Source organism: Schistosoma haematobium, chromosome 6 (genome assembly GCF_000699445.3).
Source record: "Schistosoma haematobium chromosome 6, whole genome shotgun sequence".
Taxonomy (NCBI): Eukaryota; Metazoa; Platyhelminthes; class Trematoda; order Strigeidida; family Schistosomatidae; genus Schistosoma; species Schistosoma haematobium.
Window position 1 is genome coordinate 17,364,444 of NC_067201.1, and position 21,464 is coordinate 17,385,907.

General features: G+C 32.1%; 1 protein-coding gene across 1 annotated transcript; it reads right to left on the bottom strand.

Moving 5' to 3' along the window:
- Window positions 1-2,311: 2,311 nt before the first annotated feature.
- On the bottom strand, window positions 2,312-19,832 carry CA9 (Carbonic anhydrase IX). Its single transcript, XM_051217007.1, has 7 exons — window positions 18,755-19,832; window positions 16,229-18,293; window positions 12,079-12,151; window positions 9,468-9,653; window positions 7,011-7,162; window positions 6,266-6,607; window positions 2,312-3,771 (listed from the first exon to the last, which is right to left on the bottom strand). Exons 3-7 carry the CDS (start codon window positions 12,146-12,148, stop codon window positions 3,562-3,564), a joined length of 960 nt encoding a protein of 319 aa, XP_051065638.1. The 5' UTR covers window positions 12,149-12,151; window positions 16,229-18,293; window positions 18,755-19,832; the 3' UTR covers window positions 2,312-3,561.
- Window positions 19,833-21,464: the final 1,632 nt, after the last annotated feature.

The following is a 21,464-nucleotide window of genomic DNA, read 5'->3' on the forward strand; positions in this document are numbered from 1 at the left end:
GTTTTTGAATTGGTTGTTGAAATGTTCCCATTGATATTTAGGACTGCAATTGATCAATCTCTTATTGACATATGTATATCCTGTTCGGATTGCCTTAAGTCACTAGCATTATAAGCAGTGGAATTCAAGATGCTCGTTTTGTCCTATTTGCGACTCGTTACTTGGATGTATCTACTTGTGACTTAAGACGAAATTGAGGCAATTCGAAAAGGATGAGCATAGGTCAATAAGAGGCTGATCAATCTCATTCCTAGACATTAGTAGGAAGATTAAAACAACCAATACGAAAATGAATTAAACTTCAACTCGTTGCATAAGGTAGTGGCTATCTGGACTCAGTAGCTAAATTGATAACGCGATGACGTTTGGAGCGAAGGGTCCCGGGTTCGAACGTCAGAGTGAACAACAAATAAGGGATGCAGGCAAACCCAGCTGACGAGTTCCAAATAGGACGAAACGCTCATCTTGGATCTCATTGCTAGTCACCATCCATCGCTGCTCATTGGTGTATTAGCCTCAATGCTAATATTCTTGCCATATGGTCTTATAGTATCATGTTCACTCTTAGTTTGGGTTCATTTACGTAGGCTTTGACTATTTCTGAGGAAAAGCAGTTTTGTTTGCTGCAAACTGATAATGCTCTAATGCCAGACTATCGTAACTATGGTTTTATAGTGAGATTTTGTATGTAGTTGTATTTTTTGATTATTGTGTTTTCCTTCTCCATAGTGTTTACAAATGTTAACTAAAAGGTTTATCTCCTTCGTATATCACCGGTTGGCTTAATTCTCATCCTATAAATTTGTTACTCAGTACTCGAATACTTACGAACTTTCTGTGGTAGTATAATCAAATGAAATTCAGTATTCAGTAAAATGGAGACTAATTCAGTGCGAAAATACAAACAGCACTGGTTATTAGACGTGGTTTTAATTACGACTTCATGGTTAATTTGTTGTAATCGTTGAGTGTTATACTTAGTGACAATGATACTGAGGGAAATAACTTTCTATTAGTACAGGAGCATTTTTTTCTAAAATTTCAGACAAAATTTACTGATTAGTACAAAACTAGCATGAAATCCGTGTTTAAGGGTTGCGGTGACTACTCTGTCTTCTTACATCAAGGAATACTACTATAGAAATAATGTATTCTTTAAAAACTCTTACAAAGCATCTGTTACTGAAACATTTCATGCATATCTCAATATAATTAGATACTTAATTACAAATGGAAAAAGTTATTGTACGTAACAAGTACATTTAAAATTAAGGAAAAATGTTTTTTCGATAGTTGACTGTTTTTTGTCGCGACTTTTTCTTTTCAACAAAATAGCTCTATATACGCGGATAATACAGAACATTCCTGTGATATATTTTTTATTTCTGTAATTGTGATCCAATGAAACTCGTATGTATTACATGGAAAATGTATGTACTATCCTACCGATGCTACTTGATTATTTCGAAAATATACAGAGTAAATTAAACTTGTCTTCTGTAAATGACCTTTAATTTATTGGATGATTTGAATAATTACATAACAACAGGTTAACTCGTTCTTCAGTAGCAATAAGCGACACATCAGTTATATGTTGATTTTGATTCAAATGAGATCCCGAAGTAGTCAGAAATTAGAATCTCAACCAGCGTCTTTAGAATCGCGAATGAATACTACCATTAAGAAGACACATACCTAAATAAAATGGTTGATCAGCACATATCGTCTTTCAGTGGTTCTTATGCTTATTTCATAGTTCATGTGTTCACTATGTGTCACTTTGAAATGCTTATTGTTTCTTAATAACCTTTATACATTAATATCAAGGTTTTATATTCTACAGGCGGTTTTATAAATTAATCTCTAGCTATAATACTTCAGATAAATCGTAAGAACAGTAAACTTTAAGTGAAATACTTACATCATGTAACACTGATTGCATAGGCGATTGTGAAATGAATGAATTTATAACTGTGAATTGACTGATTCCTGTTAGATGGTCTTAAATTAGTATGATCAATCCCAGACTCACAGGTAACATTTTATAAAGAACCGTTGATGTGTATTGGCTATAATTTCAGTTCTTGATGGCACTTAAAGTTTTGGCTAAAATACAGAAAGAACCATTTCTTGACATAAAGTGAAACGAGAATCATATGCCCACGCATAAAACAGGGTCATCGGTTAAACCTGGAGATAAAAATATTTACATATAGAAATGATAACATTGAGTTCACTTCAATATAGTGAGCATGTTCAAAACCTTGTTCTCCGAAACACTTATTAAAACTTTTGCAAAGTGAGAGTTTTTGTACTTGAAGTCTACCGTCAGATATGAAGTTGTTTATTGCTCTCGTCTACACCTGTACATTTCTTTAAGTGTCTTGGAGATCAAAATATCTTCAAATCCTCGAGGCAAGATTCAATGATCCACACTCACATTTTCACCCAAGAGTCTTGGATTTGCCATGGGGACGATCTTGAAAAGTAGTAAGCTATCACATTTACATAGCAAATTACCTGAATTTGGAAATCTTACGGACTAGATTTGAACGAATCGGTATAGAAGTACCATTATTACCACTTAATGTGAAGGTTCTCGAGTAAGTTCGATTTTAGGCCTTATGTGTACACTACCAGTAAGAAGACTAAAATTATAACAGTACAGTTCTTCATACTCGTAAAAAATATGATCTTCATTTAGAGAATTGTTACTTTATACGCTCTCAGTAAATTCGTTGCATTTTATATCTTTAATTGTGATGTAGTGAACGCTACTCACAAGATTGATATCAAGTAGTGTGTAGCGGAACATGGCATCAAAGTGAAATGTTTCAGTGCATTGAAAGCCAACTATTGTCAGATAATTCGAGACCACTCGAGAAAACATTTAAGATTCCAGAACATACCGAAAGATGCCAATGGACGAATGATGGTTATGTATAATTATTGTGTAAATAAATTGTAACTTTTTACAATAAATATACTTTCCTCCTACCTATTGTATTGGCTTACAATATGCTTCGTAACCAAATTTCAGGTAAAAATAAAAGAGAATTACAAAATCTCAACAGAATAAAGTCATTAGATGAAATGTCGTTTCTTTTTTATTATTCACTGATAATTAACTACAATGAATGAATCATGAATACATAATATTTTTTTCCACTTCATCTTGAATCTTGAAAAGGAAAATATTAACCAACTAATTAAGAGCTAGAAGTAGTGGACAGTAACTAATGAGGCTATTGACCAAGGAACTCTTACAGATACATATATGACATAATCATATTAATCTAATAAAATAAACATTATGATGTGAAATCAAGCCAAATATAACACGTCTTCAAAATGTTTTGGAATATGACCAACTAAGTTATTTACAAAATATGAGAAATTTAGAAGAAAAAAAACAAAGAAAAATAAAATAAGAAAATTTACTCTATAAAGTAGTATGGGTAAGTATCCTCTTTTTGTTTTTAATTCAAAGAATGAAAGCGCAATAATTTAGTCTAGAAGAAGCTAAATATCTCAGACATAAATAGTTTTGAATTAAATGAATTAAGAAAATATCACAGTAAGTTGACTGGTCAACATGATACATAATAAACCTGGTAAAGATAATAATGAAAGACTTGATGCTGTAGCTCGATATAGAGAACGTAGTGCAAGTGTATCGGGTGGATTTAATGGTTGAATAGGACGAAAATTATCACCCATAGTAGTTTGTTTTTCATTTGGACCATAAGGTAAACTACGAAATAGATTAACCTGGAAAAAGTCATATACAGTATAATACAAATATTATTCAAACACTAATAAATACTAATGTAATAAAACATGTTGAGAAGTTTATTTACACGTTCAGCCAAGGTTAAGGTGTAAATCCCTTTAATAATTAAATGATAAACAACACATGTATGGGTTGTGATTTGGTTATAATAAGTCTATGAGGCTAGTGACTAAGACAAATTGGGAACTGCAGATTTCCTAATTAGACTTTATACAATTGCAGATATTAGCAGATGAAAGCTTTAAATGATATGACTCAAGGATAAATAAAATGGCATGTATTTATTTAGTTTTTATCTTTTTCACATGCTTTATAATCATATCATACTTTGAACGTTTTCCATTTTATTTACGGTTTCTCAACTGAATTCACTCTGCTTAATTTTGTAATATAATAAATAACACTACTATATTAAATTTATATTGTACTGTTTATTTGAATCTTCCCATTGATGTTCAGGACTGCGATTGATCAGTCTCTTATTGGTATATGTTCATCCTGTTCGGATTGCCTCAATATTGCCTTAAATCATAAGCATTATAAGCAGAAATGGATGGTGGATGGCAGTGGAAGCTAGGACGCGTGTTTAATCCTTATCTGGGACTAATTAACTGGGAGTACCTGCACCCGATAGTTAATGTTTACTCCGGGACTCAAACCCAATACCATTCGCTTCAAACGCCTTCGTATTATTCACTTAGATATTGAGTCCTAATACTGGGTTCGAGTGTCAAAGTGAACAACAACTCTGTGATGCTGGCATATCCAGTTGACGAGTGCCAGATAGGACGAAACGCGCACCCTGAATTTCACTGCCCACCACGATCTATCTTTGCTCATACTGCTAAATTAATTCTTTTAACTGTCATCATGTTTATACTCTCTTAATAACGGGACATCAAATGTGAATATATGAACTGTTACACATTTATGTCAATGCTTAGATTGTTTAAGATTTGCTAATATATAAGGCAAACTTTATTCTACCGTTAACTGTAAGAATTAGTCTATTCAAGAAAGTATATTGTAAGTGACGTTAATAATGTCGGTAATGATAGAACAAAAACATGATTTGACGAATAAAATAAACAGTATTAGGGCAAATGATTGTTTTCTTTCTATAAGAAAATGACATTTTCAATTTATAATATAAGAATTAATTAAACCTTAATATTTTGTATTTTATTTCATAATTTTAAGTTATATTACTGTCGAATCTAAGAAAGAAGTGACCGAAAATTACCATCCACTTTAGTGCTCCATGTGCCTGAACATCCATTGAAGATCTTTAAATTACTAAGATTTTAATGTTGTTTGCATGAAACGTATTCACTGCATTTTTGGAATGAAATGATTCATTGGGTGATCGCAATATAATGAATCTCATAGATTTAATTATATTTATATCGTTGAAGCATTCATAAATCTAATTGTTTTTTTTGTTGCTAAGTACTGAAAATTAAAAATTAATTTTCTAGAAGAGTGGAAACGGGTCTGGTATTTTTATCAATCATAAAATATAATTTATTTGATATTTCATAGGAATCTCCACTCTCGTAAGGATTTCACCATCTATTACGGAACACTGATATTCTTGCAAACTGAACAACAGAATATTTTAATAATTGAATTCATGAGTTAACTGAAGCGCATCCACAATCCCGTACCGCCAGATTTGAAACCAGGATCTATCAGTCTCGCACTTCTGAGGAGTTTCATACTAGGATGAGACGGCCATCCAGTGCTTCCAGGTTTTCCATGGTGGTCTAGCTTCAATAGACTAATGAATTCAATTGTGAAATTACTACAATCTTCACAAAACCCTTGTCTGATTATAACAAAATATTTGTTGATTGTTTTCTATATTCTTTGTATATGTTTGTTTACGAAGTGAAGTTTAATTTGTTCTACGTTTAATTAATCATCTAGACTAATTTGTTTGAATTTGGATGACATAAGTAAGTCACTGTACTAGGTGACGGTTGGCTCTTTCTCAGTATATAATGGTTCGTGGGATGTTACTGCTTCTCAGGCATTGTTTCAAATAAGGTGAATATATTCACGATTCAAAGCAGAACGTACTAGTTTACTGAAATCCAAACACGTAATAAATACAGATCACTACACTAATTCTCAGATGATTTTGAATAAACTTAGGTAATCGGCATCAACTATCACAAAATAAGTATTCCAGTACCTCCATCGGTTACTGTCAACCTTGAACAGCATAGAAAAAACACACTAATGTTGAGTGAATCAAACTAGTGAGTACATTGAAACATGTTTGAAAGAGTTGAGATTAACAGGATGACGTTACTAATTAGTTATTGATTAATTTATGTCAATAAATTTATGGCAAAATAACATAATATTACATCTATTTCAATGTACTGAATTTGATTTAAGTATTGTCTGGTTCATTTGAAAACAGAGAAACTCGAATTTATTCCGTTAACGTAGAATTATGATTACCTGTTCACGTGTAATTGGCACTGGATCCATAAAAACAGTCCAAAGAACATTTTCTGTGCATGGTGGAGTTGTCAGTGAACCAAAATAGCGAAAATAACGACTAGGATTCAAGAAGCTTAGAATTAGCGATAAATTCATATTATCAACTGTCAAAGCATTTGGAGGAGCGAATTGTGAATTCAATACACCAGAAAAACTGTTATATGCCTTGAACACTGTTTGGTCAGATTTTATTGATTCAACAATATTATGCATGATACCAAGAACAGCAAGTCCACCTGGTCGACCGATAGCTTCCTGGAGTGAAGAATACATCTCTTTTCGAAACGATACAATATGTCCCTACAATTAGTGTTAAGAATAAAAACAGTATATTTAAACATGACTAATAAGAATGAAGGCTAGTTGCCATTTTTTTCACGTTTATTCGTGGGTGAAGAAACCTAATTACTTATAACCTTTATTTGTTTATATTCTCAATAGACCATGATCGGATATGTTTCGTGATTAAGCTGTTGCACATAACTGTGTCATTTCGCACAAAGGAATATACTTTTTAATTCACTTGACTCATTAGATCTTCATGAACAATTATCAATCTGGTTCTTAGAGATATATGATCACATCTAAAATCGTTCATCAGCAATTAGCAATATCAACACATTCATAATGTGCTGTCTTCACTCTTGATGTATGTGAAAAAGAATGTTAAAGTCAAATGACAATAATTTACATACAGACTTACTTCTAAAGGAAATCTAATTCCATCAATAGTATGCTCAGATCCACGATCATCAGTATTACCCCAGTGAAAATGCATTTTTGCAATTTCATATTTAAAGTCACGTAAGCCATCAAATGATATAAACCAAGTGTTTTGTGAAAATGTAACATCAGCTAAATTAGTAAGATAAATATATGATACATAAAAGATTGTATAAGTCACAAAACATAGTCAATAAATTCTATGCTTTCTAGCATTAATTGTATTAATGAATACTAAGCAGTTGAGTTAATACAACCAAACAACCCAATTGATGTTGATTCTATTTCTTTTAAATCACCAGACAAACAATTTTATCGGTTCTAAGTATACAAATTCAATATCATTTTACTAAATGACCGAATATATCTGTTTTTTTATCATTACATATAAATAGTAAATCACTAACCTATTATCACTATAATTGGATTTATGAAAATGTAAGATAGTAACTCAGTGAAGACAATGGTGGATGTGTCGCTCAATTTCATGGATTAGTTCAAGTTAGACATTAACACCGTTGGATGCCAGCTATTTCAGTGGTCTAGTGGTTAGGCGCTCGTGCGCGAGACTGATAGGTCGTGGATTCGAACCACACGAGGTGGGGTTGTGAATACGTACTGCTGAGGAGTCCTACAATAGAGCAAAACGGCCGTCCAGTGCTTTCAGGTTTTCCATGGTGGCCTAGCTTTAATTGACTCATGATCTCAACCATTAAAAATGTTATATAATGAATCTATATCTGATTTTCTGAAAGAAAAAAATGTATATTTAACCATATTAGACTATTCCGATGATTACTAATAAACAATAGTTGTATATTGAAATCAAGATGTTTTATTCAGACACTATACTAATCTTCAGAACTAGGGTAAATATAGCTTCATATATCTAAAGTTTTGTCCTCTGTGGAAACCAGTTTAGCTACACTATTACTCTGACTTAAAACAACTATCTATCAGTCAATGGATATATCTATCAGGAGAAAAGCATTGGGCTTCATTATACATGTGTTGTATTCTAGAACATGAAGTACTTTTAGTTCACGTTAGAACTGAAAATCTTTTTCAAATGAAACATTAAATGCTAGTGTCAGTCATTAGAGTTTGTGTTCATTTAAACATCTAATTAATGGATTGTTATATTTAAAGAAATGATAATGTCATTTCATTGTATGATAGTTGCATATATTTGGCTGTTAAAATCAATGATATTTATAGGCCACGTTAATTCTTACGAGTTGGTTAAATCATTTTCTTGAAGACCATGTCATGTCCATAAAATGCTCCAATATGTTAATGAATTTGAATCAAGGATGTACAATTAGTCGGCTTTCCATAAATGGAATGTAAGACTGATTGAGATATCATGTTTCGGATTTGCATTTTGAGCAAATTTTGTAGATATGTTAATGAAGCGGAAAACATTAACCAGTTTATTTTCATGTCAGATCCATTTTACTATTCATGGAATCTATTTTCATATTTCTCAATATTAGACAAACTTGCGTATAAGTGTTTTGTCATCCGATGGATAGATTCTTTATTTTCCAAGTAAAAAAACACAATGTGTTTGTGATCTACTGAAGGAATAAAACAAATACCTTTTTCTTCTTTTTTGATGAAGTATTGTTGTCTAAAGAACGATTTAATTTTTAATTTACGAGTAATGTAGTCGATTTCTGAACATAATTCAAAGTATAACTAACACATTTTGCCATCAAAGTATGAAGTATTGTTGTGTCCGTTACTATGTTAAGCCCATATACCTTATTCAAGCTTCTGGACAGATCAATTTATCCATTCTTCTAGAGTTACGTTTTATTCTTGTTAATTATTCACTTATTAACCCTGAATGCTTTTATATGAGCGTATGTGTGTATATCTTATCCTACTTATCACATGTCTGTAGTTTATTCTTGTGTTACTATAAGTATTGATTAGCGCCTGATTAAATGGAGTTGGCATACACGCCTTCTCCACTGAGTGTCATTTCGCTCCGCTCTCTTCTCTTTGTTTCCTTCGCTTCATTTTTTTTATTGCTTGCCCAGACCAATGAGTGTACAAAATATAAGTATTCGAAAATCCATATTCTTATTTGGCTTATTGAATTCCGTTATACACTAATGTGGATTAAGTCAATACTTCTATACGAGGATTGACGACACATAAATCTCAATAACAATTGCAATCACACGATATAACTGGAAGTAGATTTCGATTCACTAAAATTGAATTATTTACTATCTTCGGCTGTAATCAATCTAAAAATCATGAATCCTTCAAACGATGATATAATATAAAGGATGTACAAACTTACAAATAGAAAAGAACAATGTGTATATATAGACAGGAAGTTTATTTTATTCTATCAGTATGTTGTAAATGATAAAATAAAAGTGTAATTTAATAGAAAAATGAAAAAAAAGCATGAACTCACCTGAGTGACCATTATTTGTAATTGTAGTGGTCTCAGCAACTGATGTGTTTCGATAAATTACCACAGTTTTTAATCGTAAATCAAGTATAGATATATCCGATTTCAAATCAATTGGTGATTGATAATAACCTGAACACATATTTCTATAGTGTTGATTCCATCTTAACACATTTGAGTAAGACCATTCTGTTAGAAATTTTTCCGCCACCCCCCAAAATATTTACAACAAGTAAAAAAATAACATCTTTAATGATTAAAAAGTTATATGAACTTCATATGCCGGATAATGAAACAAAATAGTAGAGATATGAACATTAGAGTGTTTTCCTACAGAGTACTTTTTTCCCTTCGCCGACTCTGTAACTGTATTTTCCTGCTAGCCGCTTTGGTTCATTAAACCAGTACAAAAGTGACCTCTTACTATTAAATAAGTGTTAGCTAGACGTAACATTTTTTTCATTTAATCCAATTCATGTTTTTTTTCTTATTTTAACTATTACCGTCACTAATTCACCATTTATAACGAACTTTACTTTAGCTCATTTCACACACCCTGTACACATTCAAATAGCATGTTGCTGATAATACTATTAATTGTTTACCACTAAATTGATTCAACTTTGATCAATAAGCATCATGATTATATTGAAATTCGTCATGATTTCTTTTAGCATTTTCATGCAATTACGATGTCAATAAATCACCAGAAATCAACTGAATATTGGTAACTAACACAAACCATAATTGATTTAAATGGCGTGAAATAAAGAAGATGAGTGAAAAATGAGGACGCCCCTTTAAGTTTTCACTCACTGTTTACAGAAATCTACAACTAACATTTATCATGATTGTATTCATAGATTAATCATTTAAACTGATTAAAACTTTAATTAATGTGGAGATGATGTTGAACTCTTCCTCTTTTATGTATTAACTCTGAATTAGTTTTATTCTCAGTGAGTAGAATATGTGTAATTAAAAGAATAAATTCAATTGTCAAATAATATCCAGAATGTATTCACATAATAAAACTAGGCGGTAAGTGAAAACATAATTTCTAAAAAAAAAACTAAAACATTATTCCTACAATTTGATGTTTAGTGATTAGCATACTGTTATGATTAATCTCATTCATTAAGTGTAAATAATTAGAAAACAATTCTATTAGTTTTCATTTCTATATTAGAAAATTACTTGTATCACACAAACGTCTCTCAGGAATAGAAAAAATGTGAATATTTCATTAAATTATTACAATAATATTTGTTTATTTTATTTATTTGAACACACAGATATTGGTACAAGGAGGAACCAAATAGATATGCGCCACATCAATCGGAACCTTCGACCTAAAGGACTGATATACAGGGCAATGGAGTAACGTCAGTAGATGCAGTCCCATGGTAGCCGATAACCAATAACTGATTTATATGCCATTTATTTTTCCAGGATCCTGGAGCCCATGTGCACCATTGGTTTGGAATCAGGGTTTTCCAACTCCCCTAGGTGGATCCTCTATATTCATCAACCTGGTTAAAGCGCCGGACATTCCCTTTTCGCCCTCTCAATTTCGTAAACAACACCCCCGTCGCAAGAAGGCAATGAGTGGAACTTTCTTGACAGTGGCTGTATACGAGTGGCAATGTGAGAGCATTTCGAGAGGAAGAGCTGTCTCTTCTCACCTTTGGCCATTATTAAGGCATTTAGGGGCATTCCAATAACAATCTCAGTAAATTTTTCTCATAACTAAATTATTAGTTTATTTATAAATAAGTTAAGATGTTTCAATAGCACCTTTAATGATTAGTCTGTTTGCTTTTTTCAAAATATTTTTATAAAAGCAGTATTTCAATTGAGCTCTCACTACGGATCAGTGTGAGCTTAAAAGCCCATTTGAAATAGACAAGTTATGCATAGATTATTTTAGCTACTTTGAAATTCACGAATCGTGCTAGAAATATGAATAAGTCAAATGATTGATGATGGTCTATATTTCAGAATTCATTCACCTAATAATCCTCATTGATTATTGTCTATTTCTATAGGTGATATTACTTTTTTTAACTAACGGAAGCTGCGGATGCGTTAAATAAAACGATAACTGATACTTGGTTAATCATGTGATGGGATTTTAAATCATCTGAAAATAATATGTTTGATTGAAATCAGTAGGAATTATTTTTGGTGGATTTTTGTTCTCTGAGTTAGATGGTTCGGTCGTGAAGATTTCATCATTATTGTGAATGATACCATCAACTTCTACCTGGAGTTTGTGATGATGATGTCTTTCAGAATAACAATAAAAGCTATACGATCAAACCACCCAGTTCAGGGAATAAAACTCCATTTAAAATTATCCATCTAAACTACAAATCTTCTCCACTATCTCAGTAGAATTTATTAGAAAAACAACCTAAAAGTTGTAATTCGGATATGCAATTTGTCTATGAGAATGGTTTCAACACGTGTACCGAATTATAATTAGTCTCTTCTAATTCTGTTATCTCTATTACAATTAGATACAGACGTATAAAAATATCACCCAATTTATCCGGAAAACTATTAGTAATTAGGTATAAAACTAATTTGAAATATGCAAGTATTCACTAACCTGATCCATTACATAAGCAGTTAACAAATAACAATGAGATTTGTATACTAATCAACCAATGATAAGTCATTATCTATTGGAATATTAAAAAACAACAATTAATTTATTAAACATTTTATAAAAATAATTACACACATCTTGATTTCATTACATTCATACATAGCGGAAAAGCTTTTCCTTTATTAATATCAGAAGCGGTTATTGTAGATATGATAGTAATTTTAGTAGTTAAAATCATGAGTCAATGGAAGCTAGACAATCATGGAAAACGTGTAAGCACTGAAGGGCTGGTTCGTTCTATTGTGGGACTCCAGTGATTCCAAGTTTTCAATGATGGTCTAACTTCAATTGACTCATGATCTTAACTATTGAAATTTTATTTTATGGTTTTATCCATATAAATGCCTCTGTATTATTTCTGACAGTTAATTAAAATGAGTACATAAGTAATAATCCATGTCATGAAAGTGATTTTCGAAACTAGAAAATCCATTCTGTTGTGAATTGATCTATCCTCCCAGAATTTTTGTTTAAAGTCTTTAGATCAGTTCTTACCTATGCTTTAGACAGCATAGGAATATAGAGTCGTCAGATAAGTTGACTGAAAATCTAGGAACATATTGATATGAGAACAATTGTTCCCAAAGATGAACATTTGTTAGTACTTTCTTATTTTTGAATTAAAAAAGTTAACAATAGAAACTGTAGTTCGATCAAACTCTTCATAAATCGTTTTTCTACCATAGAATATGGGTCAGGAATCCAAGAAGACTTCTATACTTCTCTATTTTTGGTATTATATGGAGAAATTATTTATGTTCCAAGTTGGTAATAATCAAAGGAATCAACTATTTTATTATATAAAAATTGTCTGACAAAAATTTATGAGGAGGTCTAATTCCTTATATATCTCGTTTAAACTTCGATATCAATGTCAGTGAAAATCATTAACTTGGCCATTTCTAAAATGGTCATTTTTCTTGGATTTTATCAAAGACAATCTTTATCTTCATAAAAAGTCATATGAATTTAAATTCATAGGTAGATATGTATTTCATGGAATCAAGTTAATGTCAAATGATGTCTACTGACATACTCTGTTCATAAAGATCATATAATTAATTGCAGTTCATCAACACACTTGTACATCTTTGTACTACGTCGATGTATTTGAAAACCACTCAATAATTCCAAACACTTATTCATTAAAATGTTCAGTAAATATAAAGAAATATTCTAAAATTTTTGTAATTATCAGTATAAGGTTGTGAAAATTATTAAGTTTTTGATTGTGATCATGAATCGATTGATGTTAGACCACCATTGAAAACGTGGAAGAACTGGACGGCCATTTCATCCTATGATGAGACTCTTCAGCAGTGCGCATCCACGATCCCGATTGTGGGATTGGAACCCAGAGCCTTCAGTCTCGCGTGCGAACGCTTAACAACTAGACCATTGAGTCAGCATCCAACTGTGGTCTAAAGGTCAAGCATTCGCACTCAAGGCTCTAGGTTGGAATCCCGCGAGGTGGCGGGATCATGGATATGCACTTCTGAGGTGTTCCATACTAGGACGGAACGGCCGTCCATTGCTTCCAGGTTCTCAATGCTGGTATAATATTAATCAGTTTTGTAATTATTTTTCATGTCATAACATTCCATCATTTTCATATAAATTATCAGATATTCTACAAATGAGTTTATAAATTCTATTTCCTTCTCTTGTGTATTTATTTCAGGTTAACTCGATCTTATATTGGCCAGCCGTAAAACTAGTTCAACCTTATCTCTATTCGTGACACTTTTCTTTTTGAAGAAGAATAATCTCATTCTTTTTCACAGTTGAATTAATGTCACATACTACTCATAATGAAAAGATATTTCTTTTTAACAAATTAAATACATCATTTTGATGTCTAACATTTTGTCAGTGATGTATTTCTTCTTAGAATTGCATACATAACTAATGTCATGTGTTGTTTATTATGTTTAATTAAAGAAACAGTTGATATATGGTGTAAACTAATGCAAACCATTTATTTCCATACGCAAAAAAAACGCACTTAGAATGATAATAATTGTTCGATGTATTTGGTTTTTTGAGAATTAAAACTTGTGCAATTTGTTTATTTAATGTGACAATGATTATTTAATAGAAAAGAAAATAATTTCAATGTTTCAATCATGATATGTGTCTTAAATGAGAATAAGTTACCGGGTGTTGTTTCTTTTCTTTTTACTTTTCTCTTCATTTTTTTTATTGATTTCCTAATAAAATAACTAGTAAAGGAATATGAGATTGAATTTCGCAACATCACTGATTTACATTTCAATATGACATAATGAGATTTATTGTGGAATTTATGTTATTAATTTGCTTTATATTGAATAATAGGGTTCAATATAGTATGATGTAATATGTGTTCTAGCAAGAACAGACAAGTAATATACATTCCACAAATCTTTATGCACTTCAGTGTTTTATATTGAAATAAAACTAGTGAAATTCCAAAATCCCATCTCATATTATGATTAGTCAGTTAGTATCGACAAACAAGAGCTTTTGAACTGTTTCAATAATGTCCATCTAGCTATTAAATTTATCCGTGAAGAGGGGAACGACAATAGTATAGCTTTCCTTGATATCCTGCTTTCTAGAAGGATAGATAGTTCCAAAAAAATGTATTTAAAAAGAATATATGAACACGTCAATATACCCTTTCTGTAGCTTTACAAATCTTCAATGCAAAATAAAATGGGCCAAATGTCTCAGTCACAGAATTTAACTATTATGTTCTGAAGATAGTGTAGATAACGAAATATATAAGCTAAAGAAAACTTCACAAAATAACGGCTATCTGGATAATTTGTTCCGAAAATTTCTATTAGAAGGTAATGAATAGGAAGAAACTATGGCATGGTAAGTAAAATAACCTTTTATCTGAAACTGGATTTTAAAGGAGACATAGCGAGTAACATTTTAACTCGTCGACTCAAAAAATCCGTTGAAAAGACATTTCACACCACCAATTTACATATAATTTTTTTCGATCAAACCAGTACTCACACAACAAATTAAGGATAGGTTACTGATGATGGGCTACTCCATGTGTGTATACCAGTTCAACTGCTACTGCGGAGCTAATTACATAGGCCGTACTTAGAGGGCTTTATCTTTGCGTGTTCATGAAGATGTACTAGCATGGTTAGGAAAAGAAATCACTAAACTAATTAACATCCCCATTCTTTCTAACTTGGTAGATAGTGAAAATCATATTAAAACGGAGGAAGCTTTCTCTGTTTTATATCAAGTTTTAACGAATCTACCTATAGATTGCGGCAACTCTATATAGCTGAAGCCATCTGGACCAACTCCAGAAAACCGAACTTATGTATTCGGAAGAGGTGTATCTAGCCCCTATGTTTACCATGGCTCTCGACTGGATCACTGGATACTACAAACCTCTTTTTCCCCCTCCTAATTCTTCTTGTGTTTATATTGTTTTTGATCTTCACATTGATCTCCCCCGATTCATATGAATTCGTTTTTATCGTAATTACCTTGATAAAATCTCTCTTATTACTATTGCTAAGATTACTTCGACCGACGAGATGAAATTCTCCTGCCATGGATTTTATTCACATGACTGAGTAATCGCCAGTTAGATTTTAGCAGGTCAGGAATCAACATCTGAATAATATTCATTCTTTTCAATGCATATTGCCTGCCTGCCACCACGATTCGATTAATAAACATAAACCCAGATAACTTATTGAAATATCTAAAGGACAGGAACAGGTAGCGCAAATATTCAACCAGGCCGCCCTACAAAATGAATAATACTAGTCACGTTTTAAATCAATTCATATTTACTGTTATTCAATCACGTATTATTTGAAATTATCAAAGTACACCAGTGAATAGTTTAAAGAGAATAAAAACAACAATAAAGATTTTAATCGAAATTCTATTTGAAAAATTATTCATTTACTCTATTTAATGCATCATAAAGGACAAATGGTAAGTAAATAAACAACCATGAAAGGAAAATGGACAATTTTTCATATTTGTTTATTGCATAATAATTTTCAAATTGCAGTAACAGTATGGATTAAAATTGATTTAAATATCTATTTAAGTTACATACAAACTTCGATAATACGCGACCAGTATTTTATTCATTAATTATATTCCTTACTCTAGGGTTGTGGAGATCATGAACAGATTGATGTCATACCACCATTGAAAACCTGGAAGCACTGGATAGCCGTTTCGTCATATTATGGGACTCCTCAGCAGTGCGCATCCATCGAACTCAGGGACTTTGGTCTCAAGCGCGAACGCTTAACCTCTAGAACACTGAGCCAGCATCCAGCGATGTTATATTTCTAACTTCTCGAATTAATATAATGTATTACAAATTTATGTTTATCGACATACTTATTTGTTTACCAAATATATTCAGTTGACCATCATCGATCATTTAAAATTATGTTAATCAAACCCATGAAGTTTTAAACTAACAGTTTCATAGAAAGATGAGAACAGGTGTCTTTAATGATATTGAGTGCTAGTCGATGTATGCTGTGATTAGAACAAGGCTAGAAATATGGATCACTATATTTCAATGAAGCAGTATTTACATACCACATTAGCCGTGAGACTAGGTCATAAGATTGTAAGTTCAAGGTGCTGGAGATTTACAAGTTGGAAAGAAACGTTCATTTAATAATCATCGGTTTTCTATGATTATCTTGATGAAAACCAACGTCAACCTATACAATGTGTAAATACTTTCAGCCATATGTATTTTGTACTGAAAATTTCAGAACCTTCCACAGACCCTAATAAATCATCAAATCAATTTTAAATCTCAGAAATATCACTGCTTTTTATAATCGTGCTCGACTTTTGTCAGTCGATGGCTAAGATTCCCTTTACCTTACTTGTTGGAGCTTATTGTTTGATAGGTCATGGTGATAGAAATGAAATAGCATATTTATATTCACCAGAAAGTTCACACGGCTACAATATATGTAATATAACTTGTACAATAGTCTTAAAGCTTGGATGGCAATCTTCAATCAGATTTATTCTGTCCTCCACTAAGATTATAACGATAGAAACGCTTCTATGAATAGCAATAACTAATTCAGACATTAAACATTCCCAAAGGATTGGATGGTTAAGTTTTCCTTTGATAAGACTCCCTTCTGTCTGATGGTTAGGATGGTTACCAGTTTCATAGTCATAATGAACAGAAGAAGTGTGAAAGTTAGGGTAGGTTTATTAAGTTTTATACAATTCTTATCTATGCAAATCGATGACCTTAGAGAAAATCAGATCACAGGTCTTCAATTACTGCAGCCAGTAGGAAAATTTTAAACAACTCAGCTTGAATCTTACGGCTTATATTATCTTCTTCCAGTACATAAAATATATCAGGCAGTATAGCACAAAGTACCATTTAAAGTGGTTAGAATTTTTACTCATGTATCTAACTGAATTAAAACAAGAGAGGTAAAGAAGACTATCACATAGGTACTTGAATCACATGACAAACACATTTCATTTGATCAATAGAGAGGTGAATAACATCCTTAACCATAAATAATGAACCAACAATGTTTGCTTTTTAGAACCGGACTACATTTTACTGGTTTGGTTGAATTCTGTTATGAATAAACAAAACAAATGATAATTGATGAGTACTGGATTTCACGAATGATCAGTAAACTGGTAAATATCCTGCTGTATTATGCTGATATTACGGTGAAACAACCAACTTACTTCTTCATGCTACAAGAGCTTGTTTTATTAAATCATCAGCAAGAATATAGAACTAAGAATTTTATTCACATACTCCATGACAATTTTGGTCACGGTTTCTCACTAGAACTCCGTGTCGGGTAGAGACAGTCATCTACTTCAGTACAATGGGAGATGATCGCACAATTTCGTGGATTGGTTGAGATCAGACATTAACACCACTGGAAGCCAGCTCAGTGGTTTGGATGTTAAGAGTTCGCGAGTGAGATCAAGGGTCCTGAGTTCGAATTCCGCAAACAAGATCATGGATGCGCACTGCTGAGGAGTCCCATAATGGGATGGAACGGCGTCCAGTTCTTCCAGGTTTTCAATGGTAATCTAACATCAATCGGTTCATAATTTCAGTCAGGAGCTTAATGATCTCCACAACCCCATACTGATGACTAAATTGATAACAAATGATATGTCATGACACAACAGTGTAACACAATTTAATTAATAAATTATGGACTCTAATACAAAACAAGTTGAAAAATAAGAAAGACTAAAATTTGATGACTGAATTTTATTCATTATCAGTTAGATTAAATGTTATACTTTGAACAAAATTTAATTTTACAGGTAAATACCTCCATCCATTCATGATATTTAGGCAACTATTCATAGTATAATGCATAAAAGTTAATGACTTTTAACAAAGAACTCTGAACAATTGATTGTTTTGTATCAAGTGAGTATTCACTAACTTTTCAACATCTCTTATCATTCATAAAGTGAAATAAAGATCTTAAGGAACCAATTTATCAAGTGTATTTAGAAAACTAAACACTTTGGTTTTAACCCAATATACCATTAATTTAATAGTCTATGCAAAATATCAACATTTTTATTTGATAGAACTTACATGGATTGGATTATTTAAGGTTCTTGCAATGCACAATATTTTGTAAGTAACATTAAATCAAGTGATTTAACATTAAATATTTAATGATAAAAAGTAAATTAACCAATCATTTTTAAGAGTGAACTACAATAAATATCTGATTGGTTAATAAAATAAGTTAATTAATTAATTCCTTTTAATATAATAAATTATTGTACTGAAAACAATTCATGTTATTGAAGAGCCCTAATATTGTTCAATGTCTTCCTGATAGTTTCATTTTGGGCTAAAATAGGAATTGACTAAAACCATTTTTCATTTGTTTGTTGGCATTTTTGTTGTTGTTGGAAAAACAATCTCATCAGATATAGTTGAAATCCATTCATTTTGATTAATAATTAGAATGAAATCACTTAGGGTTATAACAAATCACATGCTACATATCATGCTGAATAGAGTTCATGTCAATGGAATATAAGAATATCGTATGTTATATAGAATGAAATATCACACTGGAAAATAGAAATAAATATTACACTGAGTTGACTAGAAAATTATTATAATTTGAACTTTTCATCCCATCATATCACTTAATCAAGGATGATTTTTAACTGGAACTTTCAAAACATTCAGTTATTTATAAGTTATCTGCTGGTTTTTAATGTAACACCAGATCTTGCTAAATATGTATTAAATGCTTTATTTCAACAAATACAAATGACTTTGGGAAACTGAAAAGTAATTAAGATCAAAGTGTTTCTATGTACATTTTAACTGAGGAATATGTAGTGTCGGCTGCTATGTTAAGCTCATATACCTTATCCTAACTTCTGGACAGGTCAATTTATCCATTCTTCTAGAATCACACTTTGAACTTATTGATTATTCACTTATTAACCCTTTTATATGCGTGTACACTTCTTATCCTATTCATCACATGTCTGTAAATTATTTTTATCTGGCTGTACATATTGGTTAACGTTTGATTAAATCGAGTTGGCACACACACTTTCTTCATTGCGCGTCATTTCGCTTCGCTCTCTTCTCTTCGCTTCCTTCGCTTCACTCCTCTGATTGCCTTCCCAGATCAATGAGTGCATAAAATATATGTATTCGAAAATCCATTTTCGTATCTGACTTATTTAATTCCGTTATTCAGTAACGCGATCTAAGTCGATAATTCTATACGAGGATTGACGATATGTATATTTCAATAGAAATCAGAAACGAATGAACTGCAGTCAGATATAAGGCCACAAAAGTGGTGAGGCTATCGACAATATCGTCCGATTTAATTGACGTCTAAATGTATGATCCTACTAAAAGTACATAAAATATTTAATAGTTTTAGTGATATCGCTTTGTCATCTCTTTCCAAAGTAATCACATTTGCACGCTACTATGCATTCTAGTCTGGATGGAACCAAACGAGGTATTTTCTGTCAGAAGTGAATAATTACTAGATGTTTTGGGAACTTTGCTTCGATCTAGATAATGCAATACGAAGTATTTCAGAACTATGTGACTTCTTAGGAAATAAGTTTTGAACAATCTGTTCTCAAATTCACTTGCTAAGTGATTTATTTATGGAAAATAAAATCCAAACTAGGCAGATTGGATGACTACAGAATAAAGATTTTAGAAAAACAAAACTATGCAAATCATTTATTTACGCCTTTTACTCCCAATGGAGCATAGGCCACCGACCAGCATTCTCCAACCCACTCTGTCCGGGGCCTTCCTTTCCAGTCCTGTCCAATTTTTGTTCATTTTTCTCATGTCTACCTCCATTTCTCGACCTAATATGTTCTTTGGTCTTCCTCTTCTCTTTTGGCCTTCAGGATTCCATGTGAGAGCTTACATTGTAACGCAGTTGTGTGCTTTTCTCAATGTGCGTCTCATCCACTTCCAAAACTTCCTCCTGATTTCTTCCTCTGCTGTGATCTGGTTTGTTCTCTCGCATAGTAGGTTGTTGCTGATAGTGTTTGGTCAACGGATCCGAAGTATTTTGCGTAGACAACTGTTAATAAACACTTGTATCTTCTAGATGATAGCTTTCGTAGTTCTCCAAACTTCCTCCCCACACAGTAGAACTGTTTTGACATTTTTATTGAAAATTCTGACATTGGCGTTGGTTGACAGACAGTTGTTTTGAGTTCCGTATGTTCTTCAGTTGTAAATATGCTGCTCTTGTTTTGCCGATTCGCACCTTCACATCTGCAAATCACATAACAGTAATATTGGCTTATCATACATTGCAGTGTGATTCATATTGCATTTCCCGAGTATCTTTTATTTAAATATCTTTCAATTGATCTATGACAACCTTTCATTTCTCATACATAGTAGGTCTTAACGAATAAATGAGTGACGAAACAGTTTGCAAAGGTACTGCTATGGTATGACTCATCTTCTCATAGTGCAGTCGCTAGGTTATATCTCTATTTCTGCAGCAATTTGAAAGACCCTCCTGGTCACCCACATTACACGAGAATTCCATGTACCTAAACAAATGGTTTCTCTGGTTGTCAGAAGCGGCATCGGACTCGTGACTTCTGAGAGAACTCGGCTTTCACCATGAGGCGTCATAACTCTTCTAAATGAAGACGTTCTAACACTCAGGGCAGAGTTTTAATGGTTTGAATTATTTTTCCTGGTTAACGTTTGTTAGCGAGCTAGTTTTCTATGGGATGGGATCGCTAACCCTATGCCCAACCCTCCTTCTTTATCC